The 23607-nt window shown below is 26.0% G+C and overlaps 1 protein-coding gene across 1 annotated transcript; it reads right to left on the reverse strand.

The window, feature by feature from the left end:
- Positions 1-1377: 1377 nt before the first annotated feature.
- Positions 1378-23272, reverse strand: Arpc2 (Actin-related protein 2/3 complex, subunit 2). Its single transcript, XM_087158026.1, has 10 exons — positions 23078-23272; positions 18593-18686; positions 18292-18345; positions 16802-16847; positions 13221-13407; positions 13040-13133; positions 9239-9365; positions 4371-4471; positions 2665-2765; positions 1378-1762 (listed from the first exon to the last, which is right to left on the reverse strand). The coding sequence occupies exons 1-10, from the start codon at positions 23149-23151 to the stop codon at positions 1738-1740; spliced, it is 903 nt and encodes a 300-aa protein (XP_087014152.1). The 5' UTR covers positions 23152-23272; the 3' UTR covers positions 1378-1737.
- Positions 23273-23607: the final 335 nt, after the last annotated feature.

The following is a 23607-nucleotide window of genomic DNA, read 5'->3' on the forward strand; positions in this document are numbered from 1 at the left end:
GTTTTTCTTGAAAGAAACCTAGATTTAATAAATCTTCTCAGCCCATAAAGAGCCATATTTGCCAGATAGTTTTTTTTTTTTCATTTCAGGAGGCATTCTGTTTTCAATAGTAATAATTGATCCTAAGTAAGTAAAACTCCTTGCTGTTTCAAATCTATTTCCAGATAGGGGTCTGGGACTCTGTTTCTTGAGAATAACATATATTTTGTTTCCTATACATTTATGACTACACCCATTTGTCTTGCAGTCAAACTTTGTAATGTATTTTAAATCAGTCGAAAAAAAAAACATTATATGAACTATGGTGAGTAAAAAATTGTTTGGCTAATTTTGTTTAATTTAAAATTAAGCAACCAATAAAGCTCCAGAAAAAAATTTAATTTGCGTATGGGATATTTCACTCACCGCACAGTAAAATGTACAAATAAAAATATTGGTTTTAACATTCCCAATTAAAAAAAAAAAGTGGGAGTGCAAAGTCAATTCGCAAATTAAAGGGCGTTCTTCCCATGGATGTTCATAAGCAAATAAAGAATATTCAATATATGAGATTTGAAGTTTTAATAATAAATACACTTTTCATACATCATACAGCAGATTATTTAATGATATAAAAAAATCACTATTTTTTATATTAATAAGTCAAAGTACTATTGAAAAGGAGAGTCATCTTAAGATAATTTTTAATTACCATTTAAATTATCGAACATTTTTTTCTAAATAGTATAGCAACAATTGAAAAATTTTAAATATCACAACCTACTTTTTAGAAACAGTCCTTTAAATGCCAAGCATATTGAATATTTTAGAAACAAATACAATCTGTTATTTCCAGAAGTTATTAATATTAATGTAACTGCAATAAATTATTTTTAAAGGATTAGTAATGTCAGACTCACCAAACTCCTACTTTAAAATATATTTAGAAAAATATATTCTTCTATTCCCTATTGTCTATTTTTTTTTGTACATTATTGAAATAGTGCTTTCAATTACAAAAAAAAAAAAAAAAAAAGCAACAATGCATAGTAAAACATGTTTTTTTCTATCACTGCAAAAAATTCAATTGTGAAAACATAGAAAACGCTTAATTTCATAAATAACTATTTTTTTTTCATGGAACTGGAACCAGACATTGTTCAAAAAATTATTTCATTAATCATATCTGCTTTCTTCCCCCTTTTTTCATATTTTTGCAATTTGATTCAATTAAAGAAGCAATTAGCAAGAGGAATATGTATTTTTGGCAGGGTTTGGTCCCCTGATTTTTATTTCAAACGTATCATAGGTTAGTTAAAATATAAAAGAACATGGCAAACAAGACTAATAAAATCAAAACAACAAATATTGAAAATATTAAGAAAATAACACATAACAGAAATGTAAGGTATTTATTATACAAATAACTTACATAATTACATAGAATGTTGTAAAACATTAACTAATTTATTCATCAGGATATTTAAGGGAAATAACAGTAAAAATTAAGATTAAAAATCAGAAGAATGTAGATCACATTTCGTATTTTAATAAAAATGCTTTATGAAAAGTTAGTTATAAATTCTCTCATCTGCCTACCATTAAGTAAAAAAAAAAAAATGTAACCAATGAGTAAGTGACAGAAATTCCTTAATTGAAAACGAATATGATGATTAGAATTCCATCATAGAATCCAAAATTTTCACTGGAAATGTTAAGTTATTTTTCATAATTTGATTTCGTCCAAATAGCACCAAACTAGTTCCGAACAAAAGTTCGTCCGCTGCAACAAAACAAAAACAGTTTATTAAAAAAAATTATAAAAAAAAAAGCAATGTGGAGCAAGCACATTAAAAATAAAATCAGTTTTTTAACAATTCAAAATATATTTTTAAAAAATGAAGATATAGAAACGTATGGCTTACTTAGTTCTAGTTACTAAGTGAAAAAAATGAGAAAATTTATGATTATCAGGCCACAAAACTGCTTACAAATTACCCTGAAGGGAGAAAACAGTATTTACATATTATCCAATGGACCATATGTACCAAATGTGAAAACACAGTTGCAAAACATTGGTTTGGCAACAATATTGATTTAGTACTCTACAATCATAGTTAAATGCATTTATATAAGGCAGTAGAAAAATGGCTTTTCCTTCTGCAATGTTTCCATTATTTTGTATTTTGTGTATAGGGAAACAAATTTAGAAGGGGCTCAAATCTAAATATATGTGGCACATATATCTTAACATATATTTTTTGTGTGCAATAAGTTATACGAAGTTTATTACGCTCCATGAGAAAATAAATTTGGAAGTCATAAAAGAAATTAGGTGCTATGTTGGCAAAAATAGTCGGTGGTAAAATACATAAGTGCTGTGAAAATTAAAGCAATGATTTTCACAGCGTGTGAGACAACTGCAAATTAAAAATATTTGCCTAGGAAATAGTAATTTTGCTTCCGGGAACTGAAAAGGAGGTCATTTTTAAAACATTATTCCTAGTTGGCAGTGCCATCTGATGATAAACTTCGTAATAAGTGAAGTTTAAATTTGGTGAGATTAAAATCCTTTTTAATTAAGAAAAACACAGCAAACAGTGCATTTTTACATCTCCTTCTGATAAATCATTCAAGAACTGATTTACAATAGTATTAAAGAAAGAAAAGTTTGAAGTGACTTACCTCATGGTTTTCTTTTCTACAGTTTTTGGTTCAGGTCTGGCTCTATTTAACACTTTTAAGAAATCTGATGTTTTGGCACGCATACGAGAATGAATGTATGCCTGAAAATATAATAATTCTTTCATTTTCAAACTCATGAAGTAATATAATTATTAATTATTTTCTACTATTAAAGAGATATTTTCTACCATCAAATAGGATTCTACTTTAAAAATATTGAAACTAAAGAATATATAGCAATTTTATCACTATGCCTATAACATTTGCAGACATTAAATGCATATAACTTGATATAAAAAAAAGTAAAGTAGTTTCAATACTTATGTATTTATATCTTGGTATTATTTGCATTTATTTTAATTTTATTAACTTTTATAAATCTGAAAATTTTTTACAAATAAAAAAACTAGTTGTTACAGACGTAATAGAATGTGTATAGAATAAATGTAATGGCAATTGGAGAGTTAAGTTTTTAAAAATTACAATATTTGTTAAAAGAAACTGAATTACATGTATCGACAAATATTATGTTCAAAGAGTTGCCACCGTTTTTTTTAAATTTAATAGTAGACAGATAAGCAACTCTATTTCTAGAATATGCATATTCAATAAATTTAATGAGACATTGAATTTATAATATACTAAACAAAGTCAACATTAAAAAGTCCTGTGATCTTCCGGTTAATAAATTTCTTCCTTTATAGGCTCATAAAATTTTTTATTCCTTCTTTATTTTAAGAACCATCACTTAAGTTTTTATAAATAAAAGAAATAAAGAATATCAAAACGAGGAATCATTTTCTAATTATTTAAATAAATCCTTACAAAAAATACAGATTAACTTGGGTCAGATTTAAGTTTAAAATATATATAAATTTCAGCAAATAATTTTTATAACATAAAGTGTCTAAAAAAGTGACTTAGGAACATAAGAATAATTAAGTACATAATATATGTGGTTAAAGCTAAAAGGGCTATTTCCATTCCTTTTGTACCAGCCTATTTTTTTTAAATCTCAATCTTAAAATTTATAAAATTAAATGTATTCTATGTAGACTTGGATTTCTATAGAAGTAAAAATAAACAAATAATTAAAGAAAATAAAAAAAGATAAATAATGAAATAAAATAGTTAAAAAAATAGAATTTCTTATTAATAAATACAATTATGTACCAATCTAGAGATTATAATACTTTTATTCTGTTTTAGTTTGGAACCAAACATTTTTAAACAATTAAAAATAAATATAACAAAGAATAAAATGTTTGTTTCTCAATTCAATTATGCTATAGTGGCATTTTTTAAATAGATAGATTACTTTCAAGGGATAAAACAGAACTTCCTGTTAAAAAAAAACATCAAATTTTCTCTAATTATAAAAATCTAAGTAGAGTTTAACTAAATTTAACACGTTACAGTAGTTAACTAGATTTAACACTTAAGTAATGTTAACTAGCTCTACACATGTTAACGAAAGACACGTAAACTAAATTTAAGACGCTATTTGGGAATCAACAGATGCAAAATTAATGCAAATCTCAAAATCTATTTTCCAGGCAGTAAAAATCAGATACAATTAGTTTTATACGTTTCCTACAAAGTCTACATATGTTCCCAGAAAAATATGTAGTTTTGGAATAAAGCTTTTATGCAAGTAAAATAAACAGTAAATATTTTTTCCTATGACTAATTCGAAAAATACTTACTTTTGAGCATTTGATGTGGTAATGTAAATAATCTCTAAAAGTATGAATAAGGTTTATGGTATTATCTCTGGCCTTTTTGTTGGTATGTCTTGGAAAAAGAACTGAAATATTATAAAACAAATTTAAATAAAACTTTCCAATATGAACAATGTTTACAAGCAAACGAAATAATTTTAAAACAATTCAGGCAGATTCTAATGTTTCAAGGCAATAGTTGAATTCTTAATTAATAATTCATAAACACTAATTACGCTGAGAATAAAATTCATGCAATATAAATTAATTTTAATGTCTCTATTCTTTTACAGATTCAATTCTTATTGATGGGAGTGCTATATGATAATGACAGCTTAAAATTTTTAATGCCATATTCCCTTTTTAGCTTCATAAGGCTAAACTTTTTTAAAACACTAAACTAGTGTTTTCAAAAGATTTGAAAACAATAAGTACACAGAATATATGCGTCTTTTAAATAACTTGACTAAACTACTTGAATATTGTTGTCATCAGAAAAATTCACTATTATGAATAATTTTTTTTTATTTATAACCATTAAATAATTAACAATCAAGAATTTAAAAAAAAATGAACTACTAGAAATATAATGGTTATTAAAAAAATTCAATAACAGAAGTTGTGAATTTTTATTTATATTAGGGAACTCTTTTTGACTGTGTTCTACTTGAATATTGTGGTCAAAATATAGTACTTCTTAAAGAAAAAGAAAATATTTGCACTTTTTAATAAATATTTACAGGGTATCTGCTACATTTTAGATTTTCAAATTCATGACTTTTCATGATTTTCCATGACTAATTCCAAGAATTTTTTATGACTTTACGAAGTTGCTATTTTCTCCAACAAAAACGCAACCATAAATTAAAAAAAGCATTATACAGTCAAACCCCGCAATAGTGAACTTTCAAGGGACCGAAATTTCGGTTCATTACATCCGTTACGCAGGCAATTTCACTAATGGTTCCCAAACTCCTCCCTTTTATTACATTAAATTCATATAAATGACTGAAAAATATTATGTAGTAGCAAAAAATTTGTTATTTTTCATCACTCTTTATCTTGCATACAAATAAAAATTAGTAATCTTTAGCTGATGAGCAATCTCAACATTAGATATGGAAACACTTCCCGACTCTCAGATAATTTTTTCTGAAATTCTGCTATTCCGCTTTTTAAACCTGTCTAACCTGCCATTCGAGCACATAAAAGTAGTTTTTATAGATAGTTTTAAAAATCGGTATATGTATTTATTTTGTAGTACAAATTTCAAAATTATTACAAAGAAAATGGGGGGGGGGGAATCAATCGAAGACAGAAAAAAGTTCATTATATGCAACTTCCTCACTTTTTTGGTTCACTATATCCACTAAAAATAACATTATACGGGTATAGCAAGGCACGGGACCGTGCATTTCGTTTACTATATCCGGGAGTTCACTATAAGCCGTGTTCACTATAGCGGGGTTTGACTGTAATAACATTATTCGAAATAGGTATAACCAAAACTATTATACTCTTCATCTTCATATTTATAGATTTTAAACTTAAAAAACAGAGTAAGGAAAGAGTGGAAAAAATACAAAAGCAAAAAAAAAAAATTTTCTGCAGAATTATATTCTAAAGATACTTTTCTTGTTCATCAGAAAGGAAAGAAATACTCCTGATTTTTCTGTTCGTTTCGGAATAAAAAAAAATTCGCCAATAACTGGTTTGCCTCAACTAGAATTTTAAATTGATAAAATTTAAAAAAAATAATAATAAAAATTCTTAAATCACAGAAAAGAGTTTAAAGGATAATTCGATCTAGAAATGATATTTTTTCGTTCATTTTTTGAAAGAACACCATAATTTTTAAAGAACACAATAGAATCATTTTATATTCAAATAAAATATGACTGAGTGGGGATTTTGTTAGAAATTCAGATATTTGGAACAGGATGAAATTGGAGGGAGGGAGATTCCATTTTAAAAATCAGATTTTTCGGAGACCTAAATCCATGACTTTCCATGATTTTTTTTAAAAAAATAGTAAAAATCATGACATTTCATGACAAATTTTGCTCAATACCGAAATTCATGATTCTCCATGACTTTCCAGGCGCGCGGATACCCTGTATTTATGATACATTTTACTGAAAATAATTTATTATTCTTTAAAATTAAACGAAGTTGTAAATTAGGAATATCTCCAATGAGATGGTGATATAGTGTTGGAGTGGGAAAATATTGCGTTCGAGAGGACGAGGCGGCTACTCTGGACTGCAAATATATAGCACTTAGTTACAGATGGATAACAATGTGTACTATAACATACTGTAAATGTATAAAAGTAATAGTAGAAAAAAAGGCTTTAATATTGAAGCCATCAAAAAACTCACTACAATTTTTAACAGTAATGTAACAAAGAATAAACCTAAGGATTATTCATTTCAAATGTGAGAAGCAGTATTTAATAAAAAAATTGTTTTTACTTAGAAATCCTAAAATACATACCTATAATAGGAAATTTTAACGATAAATGAAGCAAAATAAAATGGCAATCAAAACATGAGATAGCTTTTTTAGTAAAATTTTTCTAAATTATTATAAGTAACTATGAGATGAGGCTAAGCCTCCTGTTTGCTGCTGCTCAACTACCCTGACGATTGGTTTGCAATAATTGTTGATTCTTGGTTTTCAGTTTTTCCTAGGAACGTTGAAATTATTCCCTTTAAATATATGTAAAAAAAATAATTCTGTTTTATGCATGTGACCCATTTTTCATCTCCAAAGTTTTCCCTTATGTTTCATAATTAAGAATTAATAGTGAACATAAATTATTTTTTCACAGTAATAATTTTATTAAAAAAACATTTAAAATTTAAGGTATGTTGTTATTACGCACTTGGTGAGTGCACAATCATAATTGTGGGTAATTAATAAACTACCCACAACTGCGAGTAATTTGATATTTTTGCTTACCAAACAGGCTAATATATACAAATTGTGCACCAAGCTGATAATTGAAATCATTTAACTAATCTATTTAACTGTAATTTATAATAATATATCAATGTACTTTGTATAAAAAAATAATAATTGTAAAATGGTTAACAAATTTAGACATCCATTTAAATAAGCTAATCTTAAAATGTAGCTTATTAAAGTAAAGCCATAGAATTACATTATAAAACAAACAAAATCAAAAGCAAAGTAGAATAAGAAAAATTAATGTTGTTGGTAAATACCTTAAATTTAGGAAAACAAAAACATTTTATAGAAAAACAATACTTTTATGACTTATTCTGATTAGAATTAAAAATGTATGGAAATGAATGTGGGAAAATTGGATCCTACGTTATTTTTGGGCCAATAAAAATACACTTAAGACAATGGAAAATAGTGTTAATCAATTCGATTTTTATGTTACATAAAGATTTATAGCTTGTATTTGAAAAGGTTCATTAAAGTAACAATAATTTCTGATTGGCTGGTTGATGCATTTGAAGCATTCACCTTTTCTATTGTCAATCATTTCATTGGATCCTGCGATACCATCATTATCATCATTTTATGTACAGTTAGAAAGAAACTATTTTTAATTATGTAGATTTAAAAAAAAAAAAAAAAAAAAAAAAAAACAGAGATTATTTAAGTGTTTGGAAGTCATAAAAAGTAAAAACATAAAAACATTCTGCTTAAACTGGAATTAATAATAATAATAGACTGAATATTAGTGTACATATTTAGCTATAATTCAGTAATTTATGTCCAGTAAATTATTTTGCTGGGTATGCTAAAAATATTTATTTTCAAGTATTTAGATTTAAGAAGCACAGAATAATTCTTATTGAAGCATTTTTGTTACAGAGTATTGCTAGTGTACTATTATTAATGCATGTTTTAATTATATTGTGAGTAATAAAAATAGATAACTGGATCAAAGAATCGGCCATTTTTTTTTCCAAATCGAACCCCTTAATAAAATTATTACAATACAAAAGTGTATTATAACATCTTTAGACAAAATAATTGTTGCTTTTTTTCAGAATTTTTTTTTTTCCTGAGAGCACATGTATTACCAAATAAAGCAGAAAATTTTTTTTATCGTTATTTTAATTTTTTAAAACTTTGCAAGTCAGGCAATGATGAGAAATGAAAAGAGAAATTAAAACTATCCTTTCATAAAAAAGAATAAGCTTGAAACAAGAACTGTGAAAAGGAAAGAATGTTAAAACAACCTGCTAATATAAATAATAATAATAAAAAAGACATTTTTAAAATATTATGTGAAATTCAAAATATAAATTTTTTTATTTTTTATAAAAACAAATAAATAATCGATAAAAAAAACTTAGACACTCTGAAATTAAGAATCAAATGTATTTTTAGTAAATGCATCATATTGATACCTGAGCATTTTTTGACAATTCAAAATTTAACAAAACAATGGCATAACAGATAACTGTATCAATATTTAATATTGTTAACTTTCCTGAAAATCTTAGTAGCGTTAATATATTCCTTTCAAATTTTGCACAACCTTTAGACAATAAGTGTCAAAAAGTTAAAACTGATAAAATTTCTTCAGTATTTTAAGAATTTTAGTTTTAAATTCAAATTGAGTTAAGTTTTACTTTTAAAATTATAATGCTTTTCTGTCATTTACTTTTAGGAGCTGAAAATAGTACTTAGTTTAAAAGGAACACCCCTCTCTATGTTCAAATTCACAATATTTTATAAGTCTTCCTGACATCCATTTCGTCTATTTAAGAATCAATCATTTCAGAAAAGATTTATTTCAATTTCTGAATTCTGTGATATTAATAAATGTCAGTCTTAAAATAAACTAAAAAATGAAAATAGATTACCAAAAGTTATGTATCCAATATTATCACCAGTTCTAGCATCAGTATTAGCTAACTCCATTGGAGGTTCTTTATGACTGAATAGAACTTGAGGAGCTGTATGACTAGCTTTTCTACCTTCTTTGAATTCCTGAAGGAAAAAAAAATATGTATTGTTTCATAAATTATAAGCCATTTTCTGAAAATGATATATATAAAATTATGAATATTAAACATTCTTTGTATTGTAATTTCCAATTTAAATTAACTTTAGTTTAACAAAAAACTTAATGTAAGCAAGTAAATAGACCAACGAAAATGTGTGCAAACTAGTAATACTTTTTTAGGACCAGTGACTAAATTTTCTTAATTTTTATGACAATTTATCTTAAAAGAGGGGCAAAACCTGCTCCTAAAAATAGTTAAAGTGCACCTCCATTGAGGACAAAAATTAATTAGAAATATATAGATAATTGGAGTAAGAAATTTTATAATTTTTTTCAATTAACATTTTCAATAAACTTATCATTAAAATCTTGATATATAGGAGCACAACTCAAGATGTTTACACATTTAAACCTTTTGGCATTTCGTTTATATTTAAAGAAACTTAAATAGAAACATGTTTAAAAGAAATGTATGATGAATTTAAAAATTACACATGCAAACAAGTTTTGCATCATAAATTTTATTTTTCCACAGAGAAAATTGAAAACCTGCTATAACTTAGCTTCATTAAAGAATGCTAAGGGTATAGAACTTCAATTTAATTATTAATGCTACACACATATTTTAAGATCATATAATTAGTTGTACTTTGTCTTTAAAGACAAATAGATATTGTTCTTATAATATATAATAATTATAATGAGTAATTAAGTTATAATCAATTGAAATAAAAACTAAATTCATTGCAGTCTTTAAAAGATAAATTTTTTTTAACAGGGCCTCTATTCCAAAAAAGTTTATGCACCATTAGTTTAGTATGTTGAATACTTTTAAATATATGTATGTCCATAGTAGTGAAGTTCAGTAATCACAGCTGCCAACATGGATAGAGGAAAATCCAGACATTACGAAATATAAATTTCTTGATAATTTTTACAAAATATACTAAAAATTTTACACATAGGGAATTTTAGGGATTTCCTTAGTCATCAAAGTAAAAAAAACTGCAATATTTTCCAGTTATGACTAACATTAAATGAACTTGAAATATTATGTTTACTCTTAATTTTGAACAGTAACAGGTATTTAGTTCATCAAAGATAGTTAACTGATTTTTATAAATGAGGCTCGCTTTTTTATGTATTCATAATACTTATGTAAATATACTGAGCAAAAATTGTATTTTAATAGGGATTTAAAGAAACATACTCTATTTTAGGGAATTTTCTAAAGTTTACAAAAACTGAAAACCAGGAAAATTTTTATTAAACCAGGAGAAACTGACAAAATCTAGTAGTCTTTTGGAAAATCCAGTAGAGTTGGCAGCTATGAGTAATGATTGGTAAATTTCAAAAATGTTTTATTTAAATTTTACCAAATGAAAATCTATAACTAAAAAAACAGATTAACTAGAGATAGAATTGAATTGGTCTTGTCCTTAGATTTTCACATGGGTGCCAGATAAAAAAAAAAGAGTAAGATGGGAAGCCTAGATTTCAGACTCTTTAGTATTTGATTTTGAGTGAGCTCAGGGGATTTAGAACATCTGTTTGGGAAGAAGCAATGTTTATTACCAAACACAAACGACAACGAAGAGATAAGTTTGAGGAACTTTTTGTGCTAAAGGGCACAATAAAGATAAGTTAAATTGAACTAATTTAATACATAACAGGTTTTGTAGTGAGCTAAAGAAAATATCAGAATAATATTTAACAGGAAAGAAAAAAAAAGGATAAAAAGAGAATATTTTTTGGAACAGTATACATATACTACTCCAGACAGCAAAAAATAAGCCCCTTTTAAGAGCTTTTTAAGTATTCAAAAAATATTTTTAAGCACCATATACTTTAACAAAATGCAAAATAATTTTTAAGACTTGTTAAAATAACTAGTTTGTGACAAATCTTTCTCTTGATTATATTATCCACCATAAAACCATCATTTCGGTATTCGATATCAGAGGGTGGAAAATGAAGCCTGAAATTGATAATATCTTGCATAATGCAGCAGAGTCGCATCTGAGAGTGCAAGAATTTCATCAAACCCAGCTCAGTAGACGCACATGCAGACTCGCAAGTATTTAATCAAACATGTAAAATGATTGGAGCTTTCATACGCTATGGACCAACGGTACGCCGAAATGGATTGTGGTTGAATGAATTGTGAAAATATTAAATAGAACAATGTGAAAAGCAGTTTCGCATAATACATGGCGAAAATCGGCCTGGTAAAGAAAAAAAAATCTCAGCTTCAAAAAGGGAAAATTAAGCTCTTTTTTTTCAAAAAAAAAAAAAAAAAAAAAAAAAAACACTCTTAAGGGTCTTTAAAAATTGAAAATAAGCATATTGAAGCACTTTTTAAAACGTTATGCACCATGTACACTATTTATTTAAGGTCAAACGAATAAAGTGGAATATGTTAATATTAAGTGCAATAAAATATACTATTTTTAATATCAGAATTGCTCTTTTTAAATTTAAAAGTTTTTACAGTTAGCAGTATGATTTTATTAATACTGAAAGTTTAAATCTAGTTATAGATAATTTTTATAGAATAATTGCTCTGAAATATAACCAGTATTAATGAGTATTAATGAAAATAAGTAAAATGTTTAACTGAATTCAAGTTTTCTTTATTAAATAATTTTAAAAAGTGGATTTAAATAGTCTCAAAATTAATTCACTGAGAATTTAGAGAATCATATGGACATGCAAATTTTTTCTCCTCAAATCTAAGTTTCCATTTAATGAAAACACACTAATAAAATTAAAACCTGATATGATCTATTACAAACAATACTTTTCCTTAAATACCAACTAGAAATACATGCTAAATATTGCACAGAAAAGAAAAACAAAATTATTTATTTACTAACAAGTTTTCCTTTGTTTATTTATATGCAGTTTATCATTTGGTTTATAACAAACAATCCAGTTTGAGAAAATATATGGAATATATCTGAATCAGTTTTTAAAATGCAAATTGCTGTAAGTTTTTGGATGTGCAATTTTTTCCGGACAACTTTTAAATGCCCACTTTTCTTCTTCAAACATGTTCAACTGAAATGCTAAATGTATGGGGCTATTCTGATAATGTGATTATCTGTTGCACCTTCTAAACAATTAATGTTTTATCTTTCTGTGACAGGTCGTTAGCTTGATGAGGTATGTCTTATTCAATCAACCCAACTCATAAGGGAAAATGCTTCAGAAGCAAAAATATTAGTTAATTTTTAAGAGGAAATTTAAAAACAATTTAAATGAGTGATTCTTCTTTAAAAGATTCTGTTTAATTCAGTAAATTTAACATCTTTTCTTTGACGTCTTAAATCAAGGAACCAAAAATACATTTCCATAAAATAAAGGATCTCTTTAGATCAGTTTTTACTGCATAAAAATTTAAAACATGTAGCTTTTTAAGAGACAAAGAGCAACAAATAGCAACTCACAAAAATAAAAAAAATTATCTAATTCCTTAAAGTCTAATTTTTATAATTTAATATACAAAAAGTTTTATGAAATAATATAATAAAATTATTCAAAGTGACCAAATTTTAGTTGACAATTCCAGAAAGTTTCACAATTGTAATTAAAGTTTGAGAAATTTTAAGATTACATCTAATGTTAGGTGAGCAAAATATAGATTTGTAAGTTTTACCTGCATAAATACTTTCCCAATTATAATATCATCCTCATCTTTAAATATTGTACTGAAAACCACAGTAACTCGGTCTGATTTTGCTTCAACATACCTTAAATATAAATAAAAATTATACAATTAATATTCACCATCTAAATTATTTCACATTTCCTTTTAAAGTATTTATGCAACAACTTACAGGGTCTCGTCGTCTCTGTAGTGGATGACGGCTCTTTTATGACCTTCCTCACCTCTTTCTTGGAATTCAAAATATTTCTCAAATACTGAGGCAAAACAATTCCTTTTTAAAAGACCAGCTTTCATGATCATCTCTTCAAGTGGATCAGGAACGTTTTCCAAGTCAAATAATAGTGTTACATTATACCCTAAATTAGATGAATTAACACAACATGTGTATTAATTATATATACTTTTAAAATATAATATTATTTAATTTAAATGTATACATTCTTTCTTATAATATTCTTCTATGTATAGTATTCTTTTTTTATGTACTAGCATTTTTATTAAAAAAAAAAGCAAGCACATAAAAAAAAAAAAAGAATTCTGAAGAAAAGAAACCGGCTGTTGAAAATTGCATTACTTTCATAATTTTTTAACTCTGTTGTTCAAAGGTAGCACAAGCAAGAAGTTAATAGGCAATTTAATGATTTAAAAGTCATTAAGAATTTTCAGGGATTAGTATTACCAATAACTTGTAGAAGATATTATTAATAAGTACTTAATTTTTAAATTTCTAAATCTTTTAATTTTAAATCCTGCATTACATTAGACAAGCACTTCTTAACCCAGGGGTTGCATAGACAAATCTGGGGGGGGGGGGGGGGGTTAAAACAAAAACACATTTAAATACATAAAAACAAATACATAAAAGAATTACAGTTTGTTATTGTTGCATTACTGATTAAATTTTGCCTTATTATCTAAATAAATAATGGATGATTTAGTTTGTTTTCTAATTAAAAATTTGCCCATACATGGCTAAACAGAGACAGATTGCTAGAAAGCAATATTAGACGATTCCAGCATTTAGTTCTTAAGACCAGCACAGATGAGAAGCAACTTACATAAAGGTATGATGTTGCTAACAGAAATTTTTTAAGAAATAATAGCCTTTATATTCTCTTCAGTTTTTTTTTTAAAAAAAAATTTTTTTGGCCTGTACTTTGCAAAGTATTCAATTTTCTTTTCTTTTCTTTATTAGAGAAGTCACGGGAGTAAAAACCTTGAGATAAACCGCATTAGACATTAAAGCAGTAAGTCAAAGTCCTTTCGATGACTGACATACAATTCCGTAGCGCTCACTTAATAAGTTTTGTGTTAAGTTTATCAAGGAAGGTTTAAATAGGCACATGTAAAACACCTATAAAATTCATTCTTAAAATTAATGTTATCTTATTCAGAGTGAAGTAAAAGATTTTATTTCAAGCCTTTCTCTTAAACATTAAAGCATTAAATTTTAGGTAAATATAGAAGGAGAAAGATTACTAATTTTGACATTAACAGGAAAATAACAGTTCCAGAAATTTTTAAAGTAAAAGAAATGAAAAAATAAATAAATAAAATATGTATGCGATTACACATTTTGTAATATAACAATACTTAAATAAAAATTGTACAGCGTCCAGGTTGAGATGAAAAATTATAATAACAATTTCTATTTTTTAAACAAATAAATAGTTCTTAAAAAATTTTTCATTCTACTTGAATTTATAAACTTTATGCGGAAAAAAACATTTTTCTGAGAATCACAAATAGTTACTCTTTTTAATTATTAATTTCAAAGATTCAAGTTTGGCACATCTTTTAAATAAGTGTTTTTGAAATAATAACACATATTTTTCCTCACTTCTCAGAAAACTTTAAATCTAAAACATTATATCTGCTTCCTCTCTTTTCAAATAGAAATAGTTTTCATAAGGTATACAAATGCATTATTAATTTTTTACTCTTTTGCATCATGCAAGAAAGAGAAATATTAGCAAAATTGACACAACAAAGAAATGACGAGAAATGTATGTACATAATTTAATTCAGAATACTACAAATAACTAATGTTTAGCATGATGAACAGGGTTCATTCTGGGTGGGGTTTATGGGGTGGACTTGTTTGTCCTTTGATTAAAAATTTCAATCCAGAATGCCCTAGGAAGCTGATTAAGTACCCTGACTTATTAAAGAGGGTGGGAAAGGTCAAGATGATTTTTTGGTAAATCCATTACGTTTTCTGATTGTTTTTCCGACAGTTATAAAAAATGTTTTGGCCGGGGTTAATCCTTTTATCGGCCCTTTTCACATGGTCAAATCAAATATCGGTTTCAAACAGGATATTTTTAATGTGATGTTATTAAGACGTTCTACATTCAAATTTGAGTTATTACTATTTAATGCATGCGATTTGTGACTATTTCATCCTAATTTCATGTCGTTTGATGATAATTTGTTTGAAAGCTATAATTTTTTCAGCCTTTTTCAAATTCAATATTTTTAATACAATATTGTTAAGAGGTGCAAATTTAAAACTTGCATTATCACATTTTGATGTTTGATCGTAATTTCAGTTATTGATCATGGCTTTTCCAGAAGTTATTAATTATGTTTTCCTATCTTTATGTGAGTTTTTTAAATACTAACATGTTTAATAGGATGTTCAAAATTTAAATATGAGTAATCACTATTTGATGCGTTCTATTCGTGAAATTTCAATCTCAATTTCCTGTCATTTTAAAATAGTTTTTTTTTGTGTTTTTTTAAATCATTTTATTGTTTCCTTTCACATGATTTTTACAAAATATGATATTTTTAATACAATGTCATCACGGAGTTCAATTAGGGGTGATTCCATTGTAATTTCCCATCGAAGGATTATATTGCGCCATGCAGAAAGTTTGCGTCGATTCGATTCTATAATACTAGATGATTTTTTCGGCAGTTATTTATAATTTTTTTTTTGCCTTTTTGCCTATCTTTTTTTACTTTCTCCAATATTTTTATAAGATTTAATACAACTAAAAAATTCGAATTATCACTTATAATTCTAAGTTGTTTCCGTCAATTTCGACTTGTTTTTTCTTATTCTGATAATTTTTATACAATTTTATTACAAGCCAAGCAAGTTTTTCGACTTAAGGAGTGACGCTTTGACAAGCTCAATTTAGATAGATTTTATTGTTAATCCACGTCTTATATAGATAGTTTTTTCGACAGCTGACTGTTGTTTCTTGACTATTTCCTCATGTTTTTTTTTATATTCTAATGTAATAATGTGATGTGACTAACAAATTCAATTTTTTAGTAATAACTTTTTTTATGTGCTTGATTCACAATTTCAGCATAAGTCCACATTAATTTTTTCTCTCTTTTTCAGCAATTATTACAGTTACTTATAATTTTTAAAATGTCAATATTTTTAATAAGATATTATTACGGCGTGCAACATTTTCAAAATTAGAGAATCACTCATTTTAAAGCTAATTTATAGAATGTGCAAATTTAAAAGGAATTATTTTCAATTTAAACTAATTTTATTTAAAAAAAAAAGATTTTTTTAATGATAAAATTAAAAACTTTATATATATTTTCAGTCTTAAAAGTTAAGCAAACATTTGTGAACATTGCCTCTTTTAAAAGGAAAGGGAGGCGCCCTGCCCTTCTTAAGTTCTAGAATGAACACTGTCATAAGAAAATAGATTTCAATATCCGATTTTTAAGTAGAGCATAAATTTATATGCAATCACACATTATGTTGTTAAAAGGTACCTTCTTCTGGAGCTGTTAGTAAAGAACCATATTCTCTCCTCAGCAACTGAAAAAAGAATTATTAATACAAGGTTAATACAAAAACAAAGTACGGCAGTTTTAAACAGATATGTGTAGCAATTTAAGGACCAACAAAAACAAAATTAAAAGTCTAGGAAAACATCGAAAATCTAACAATGCAATTCAGACACATGGAAAATTAAAGACTTTTCAGTGTTAAAAATAATTTAACTCCAATTTTTTTCTTCTCAATATTCTAAAAGCATTTCTTTAGTTGAGAAAGAAAATAATCTCAAATTTTAAAACATTGTTAAAAAACCATTTTTGCACCTAATAACCTAATTTTAAACCTAATAGCACACAATTAGCTTTTTTAAAATTCATTTTTTAATAATTTTAGTAAATATTTTTTTTTTTTATATTTTAAGACAGACTTTAATTCTCTTCAATCTTCTAGGTGTAAAGAAAATAATGATATTTTAGATAAAAAATTGTTGAATATTTTAAATGAATCTAAAGTATCATAAAGTATGTTTGTAACCTTAAAGCTTTTTAAATAAATTGAATTAAAATTCCAGCCAAATGTTTACAAAAAGAAAATATATAATATACAATAACAAAAAAGGTACCTAAAGCCCCTTAATTTATTAGATAAGTGATATTATAGGCCTAGTCCACATTCTCCAGAAGGACCATACTTAGTTATGGATACCGTAAAACTGAAACAAATTTAAACTTTTATATTATTCCAAAATCAAAAAAAGTTTGTAGCCCCTTATTTATAAGACCAGAGGTCTTACCCCTGTGTTTTCTGTCTTTTTGCAAAAAACCAGCATATAGCACTAATAAGATTTTTAATAGTAATGCAAATAGTATATGCAAAGTGTTTATAAACAAATGCCTAAATATATGCAAAACTTTTTTTAATTCTGTAATTATGGTTTAAATTTTCTGGGAAATTAGTAAAAAGACTTCCTTTTTTTTAATTTATTAAACTTTCGTTTCTGCAAAACATTGAAATGAAAAATTGATCATTGAAATGTTTCCCAAATGAAAAAATCTTTCTACAAGAAATCTAACATTTTACCACAATGTCTCAGTAATTCTGTTACAGGCTGTGTTTTGGAACACTCACAAAAAAACTATAATTCCAGTTAATCATTTTTAAAATATAAAAGATTATTTCTTGCATGAGTATGATTTTATTTACAACCAAAAAAATTTATTAAACAGTGTTGAAGTTTTTTAAAAATTTTTTTTTATAAAATAATATTTATTTGGTGTTAATATTTTTACTTCTATATTTTTCCTCATTTCAATTACAATGCTTTATAATGTTACATTCTATAATCTATTTCTATGAGTAGGTTTAACAAACATAATGGGGGGGGGGGGCATTTCTTTAAATATTCTTCACTATAAATTTTCATTGTAAATTCCACAAAAATAATATGTAATCAAAAAAAAAAAAGTAAGAAGATTTATTTTACCTCATCTGCTCCATGCTCCTGCAATTCTCTATAAAATTTCAGAGAAATGCTTACCTGAAATTAAAAGTAAAATAATTATTAGAAAATGAAGTAGTTATCAATTTCCGAAGAATTTGAAAAAGGCACTGCCACACAGCTTGGGTACCAATAAAAATATATTAAAAATCTGATATCACACTTAACTAAGTATCTCTATTATCTTCAGTAAAAATATTATAAGCATAGTTTAATATTTTTTTACAGTTCCTTGGAATAAATGAGTTCACAAAATTATTTAAATGAATGTGTATTTATAACTTACTCTGATCTTTGTTTTATCACCATTTAAATTTGAAATGTGAAACAGAACACCATCAAAATCTGCAATAGTTACATCAACAGACTCTGGTTTGTTACTGGAAAAAAAGGAATACATTAGCTTAGAAAAATTTTAAAGCATAACTGTTGGCTATTATGTCAAACTTAAAAAAAAAAAAAAAAAAAAAAAAAAAAAAAAAAAAAAAAAATGAGAAAAACACTTCACTTAAATTATTTGAAACTATTTATGAACCAACATATTATTATAATGACATACCTCCAAATTAGGTATATCATTATTGAAGGAAATTCATATACATTACGCTTCTTTCTTTTCTCAATCATTATTAAAATAAAAATTATAAAACATTTTTCTTTTTTGAGGTAAGAGTTTTATAATATTGGGTATAAAGAGAAAAAAAATAACATTAGGAACCTTATTGTTTAATTAATTGAACTATCGTGACCATATTTTAGAGATATATCATCATATCTTGAAGGTTAATCTGAAATTGAAAGGATGAAAAGATATCTTTATTAAGAGAGTATAGGATTTCATTTTAGATTTCTAGATTTAAATTACCAAAACTACGTAATAAGTATAATTAGAAAAATTATATTCAAACCATTAGAACAAAAGTTTAAGAGTGATTCCTTTGTTTAAACAGTTCCAACAAACCAAACAGTTTTAACTAGTTTACATTCATGAATAATAAAAAAATTCAAAGAGATAAAGTAAAAGATATTTAGTATCAACCACTTTCGTGAACAATAAAAACATTTAAAATGTTATTATACCTACATAGAATATCATTTAGACTAATTATGAATATATCATTTTATTCATTACATAACTCACAATGTATTTTAATATATTTACTTTAATCATTGATTACAATAAATATAACCTTACTATTACTTATTTTAATCTATGAAATAAAATATTTAGTTATGAAGTTCCATTCTTCAATAATTTTGAACTAATACTTGTCACAAGTTGACTTGGTTTACTTTGATTGCGAACCCTCTCATTAAAAACACATAGATTAGAAAAAAAAAAAGATAATTTGGACTGTACACACTCAAACATGACAACATGTGTAATGAACAAAATTTTAATAATAGTCAAAATATTTAAATCTTATTATTTAATAGTTACTTTAAATAATAAAATGGTTTACAAATAATACAAGATGAGAAAGAGGAGCCCTAATGAAAAATGTTTTGACCGAGTTTTAGTGACAACTCTGCAGTAATATAGCAGAATGGCAGATTTCCGTATAGTGATTTGCAGGGTTGAGTTTTTGACGTCAAAAAGTGGTTTTTGACATGACAAGGGTATAATACTGGTTTAAACCGTCAAAAACCCGTCGAAAACGTCAAAAACTGAAGTTTGCCAAGAAAATATATAAACTTCAAAACTGCCAACAGTTGCCATGCATTATATGGAAATTTAATTATACTATAGGTAATCAGCAGGTTTTATAATATTTTTTTATTAAAATTAAGGTAAAATAACAGATTTAAAATCTCAAATTTATATTCAAATGCATGTGCAGAAAAATTTTGCACAAAAATTGTTTAAATATTTATATTTTGAAAATTAAGAAAATTAAGATTTTTTGATATTTAAGAAAATTAAAAGTTTATTACCATGCATTTTTGACATATAAGGAACATATAACTAATATTTATATTTATAAGGAACTTACAAGTTATGTTGTATAAATACAAACTTGATATAAGTGTATAAAAAAAAATTTTAAATGTTCGACCGAATATCTTTATTATCCAGTATGTTAATTTGAATATAAAAGTAGTTATATTTATGAATAATGATAAATAAAATTCATATTGTTTATTATATTTATTTATAATTATTACACTTATCATTTTAAAACAATTTTTATCTCTTAATTTTTTTTTCTCCACTTGTATTAAGAATACAAATAATGTATATCTTGAAAGTAAGAAGTAATTATTCAACAGCTGAATATTTAGATATTCAACAAAACTATATAGTATTCAGCAAAATGAAATTCACAAGTATTTGGATAAACTAAATTTTCAGCATAGTAAATGAATAGGCTGAATATACTGTAAATCGACCCTAACTACTCTGTGTATTTAACAGAAAGCACGTAAATTTGTATTGTCTTATGTTAACTATGAATTAAAAAAATTGAAGATTTAAAATTCAGAATTACTGATTTTTCTGAAGAACTAACAAAAGTCAAACTAAACAGAAGAACATTACAGTCACTGATCCATGAAATATTTAAACAAATTATTATGGAAATTTTTTAATTATCCTAATTAAATACATAATTTTAAAAATCAGAACATGCATCACACTACATAATCAAAATGAAAATCAAAATTCAATAGTCTAGTTCATTTGCTCCTCGCAGCATACGGTAGCACATAACTAGTTTTGAACATTTTTCCACCACCAAACAAATTATGTTGAAAGCAGTTCACTAATCCCCCTCCTCCCAGTTTACTTTAGAAGAGCTAAAAATAGACAAAAATTCCCTGATTGTGAATGTTGCATGTGCCCAACCTGTTTAAAAGATTTTTCTTTAAAAGATGTCTAATGTACAAAACTGCTAATACTTATCTTTAAAAATGTCTAATTTTTAGTATAATCTATATTATACACTAAATTTGGTTTTAAATAAATTTCTTAATAATGTTACTGCAGATTTTCAATAACACATGAAAATGAAAACATAATATTACAAAAGATGTGAGCTTTCAAAAGTACAAGATTTTGGTTACTATTCAAAATATAAGTGTTTCTTCAAAATTTTAAATTTATTTTTTCTAGAACATATTTAGAAACACTATCCTTTATAAAAAATATATAAATTTTATGTATTAATTAAATTTCACATATGAATATAGGTTTTTGACATTTTCGACATTTTTGACAGTGAGGTTTTTGACGTGACGGATTAAACCATGGTTTAAACCGTCAAAAACTGTCACATGTCAAAAACCTGCCAACCCTGGTGATTTGTGGCAGAATAATTGCCAAATCTTGGCAACTTTTGGGCAGCAGCCCGAGAGAAACTGAAGAAAAAAAATTACAGAAAGGAACTCGAAACCAACCCCAGTCAAACATCTACTTGTCTTTTTTTTTTTTAAATGTGCAAATCTATTAGATAAATTGGTGATTGTAATTTTCGCGACAGATCACGATACGGCAAAACTCTCACAAGAAACTAAAGACAAAATTATAAAGCTAACTTAAGATATAAAACTTGAAATCAACTTTACCTGCCCTCAACAAAACAAAATACAATTTTTTTTAATACTATTTTTTAAAAACTTAATTTTTTTGCCATCTTGGTACTTGTAGTTGGCACGAGCATAAATTAATCCCTCCGAATTATATATTAATAATCTAACTAAAGACAAAATTATAAAACTAAATTGAGAGACATAATTTGAAATCAACCTTACTTGCCATCAACAAAACAAAAAACAATTTTTTTTTAATAAAGATTTTTTAAAACGTAATTTTTTTGCCATGATGGTACTTGTAGTTGGCACGAGCATAAATTAATCCCTTCGATTTATACAATAAATAAAAGTCTCAGATCATTGATAGATAAAATGCATTTTAGAAAAAAAGCAATATATTTATAAGAAATTCAGCTACAGAAGTGAAATGTATCAGGTGATATATCCAAACAGTTCATTCAATTTTATTCAAGTATATATGATCAAGTTATTACTGTTACAGACAATAACAACTTGAAGTTCATTATTACATAGCTCACTACGGGCTTTAATAAATGTTTAATTTCATTCATAGAAAATACACAATTTTACATTTATTTGCCTATAAATATCACAAAGGGTCAACTTCCATATCAATAGCTGCTTGAGCCAACAAAAACAATCAAGGCGCATATAGGTTTTTGAACTTGCAAAAATCAAAAGAAAATTTTGTAGTGGTTTGCCTTTAGTGGCTATGAGTCATAACTTTTGAGTTGGTCAACTTAAATGACATACCAATAAGTAAAGTCCCCCCCCCCATCAGATCGTTGCTCTTAACATTATATTAAGTGAAAGAGAAAAATAGGCATTAATTGTGCGTTCTGCTGTTGTAAGAACTACCCATATTTATTCATAACTAATACAGACACTTATTTGATTATCATACAATTCATTCTCGTACGAAAGAGCAGAAATGCAATATTATTCAAAGCGGTGAACGTTAATAGCCAGCTTAAATAATACAATGTTTTACAAATAGCACAGGATGTCAGAAAACAATTTGTAAATCGAAAAAAAAACGAAATTGATAATTTCATAATCAAACAGCACTATTTTAGGGAAAAACATAATAAAAGCCATGGAACTTTAAAGAACTCTCATTGAAAGCTTTAGATCATTGATAGTTGGAATGCAGTTTAGAAAGTAAATAATAAATTTACAAGTAAAAGGATTTTTATGTAAAACAGATATAGACATATACCCAGCTAATCCATTTTTGAATTTGAGCCGTAGAATATCTTCGATGATTCGGTTGTTTATTTCTAGCAGAATCATATTTTACAGCTTTGTTTCATTCAGAAGTAATAAATAAAAGTAATTGAACTTAATAACTATCCATCAAAACTTTCGCAAACGGAAATGAAAACAGGGTGTCTGCGAAATTTTGATGTCAAGTGAAAGCCTGCCGACGGGTACAGTTAAATAGATAATTTTCAAGTGCAAGCAGATCATTTTATAAATTCATTATTAAAAAGTATTTCTTTGTAACTGAAACATTTAAAAAATAATACATAGCTGTAAATTGTTTCTATCAGATGCAATATTTTACTTTAAAAATCTATGGACGGTATTACAGTATTATGATGTCATATCTGGCATCATGAGGAATCATATGTAGGAAATTTTCTTTCCGTTTAAACGATTTAAAGATTTACAAAAGTTTTCAGTTTTCGTTCATAATATGTAATTTATAATACCAAAATATTTGATCCCTACCACTCATAAAACTTA

This window comes from Parasteatoda tepidariorum, chromosome 2, assembly GCF_982258835.1.
Source record: "Parasteatoda tepidariorum strain Cologne lab strain chromosome 2, Ptep-v5.0, whole genome shotgun sequence".
Lineage (NCBI taxonomy): Eukaryota > Metazoa > Arthropoda > Arachnida > Araneae > Theridiidae > Parasteatoda > Parasteatoda tepidariorum.

Coding starts and splice junctions, on each gene's coding strand:
- Arpc2 (XM_087158026.1), bottom strand. CDS start 23,151: ATGATTCTGCTAGAAATAAACAACCGAATCATCGAAGATATTCTACGG. Junction 18,687..23,077: donor TTCAAAAATGGATTAGCTGG/GTATATGTCTAT, acceptor CTTTTTTTCCAG/TAACAAACCAGAGTCTGTTG. Junction 1,763..2,664: donor GTAGAAAAGAAAACCATGAG/GTAAGTCACTTC, acceptor GTTTTGTTGCAG/CGGACGAACTTTTGTTCGGA.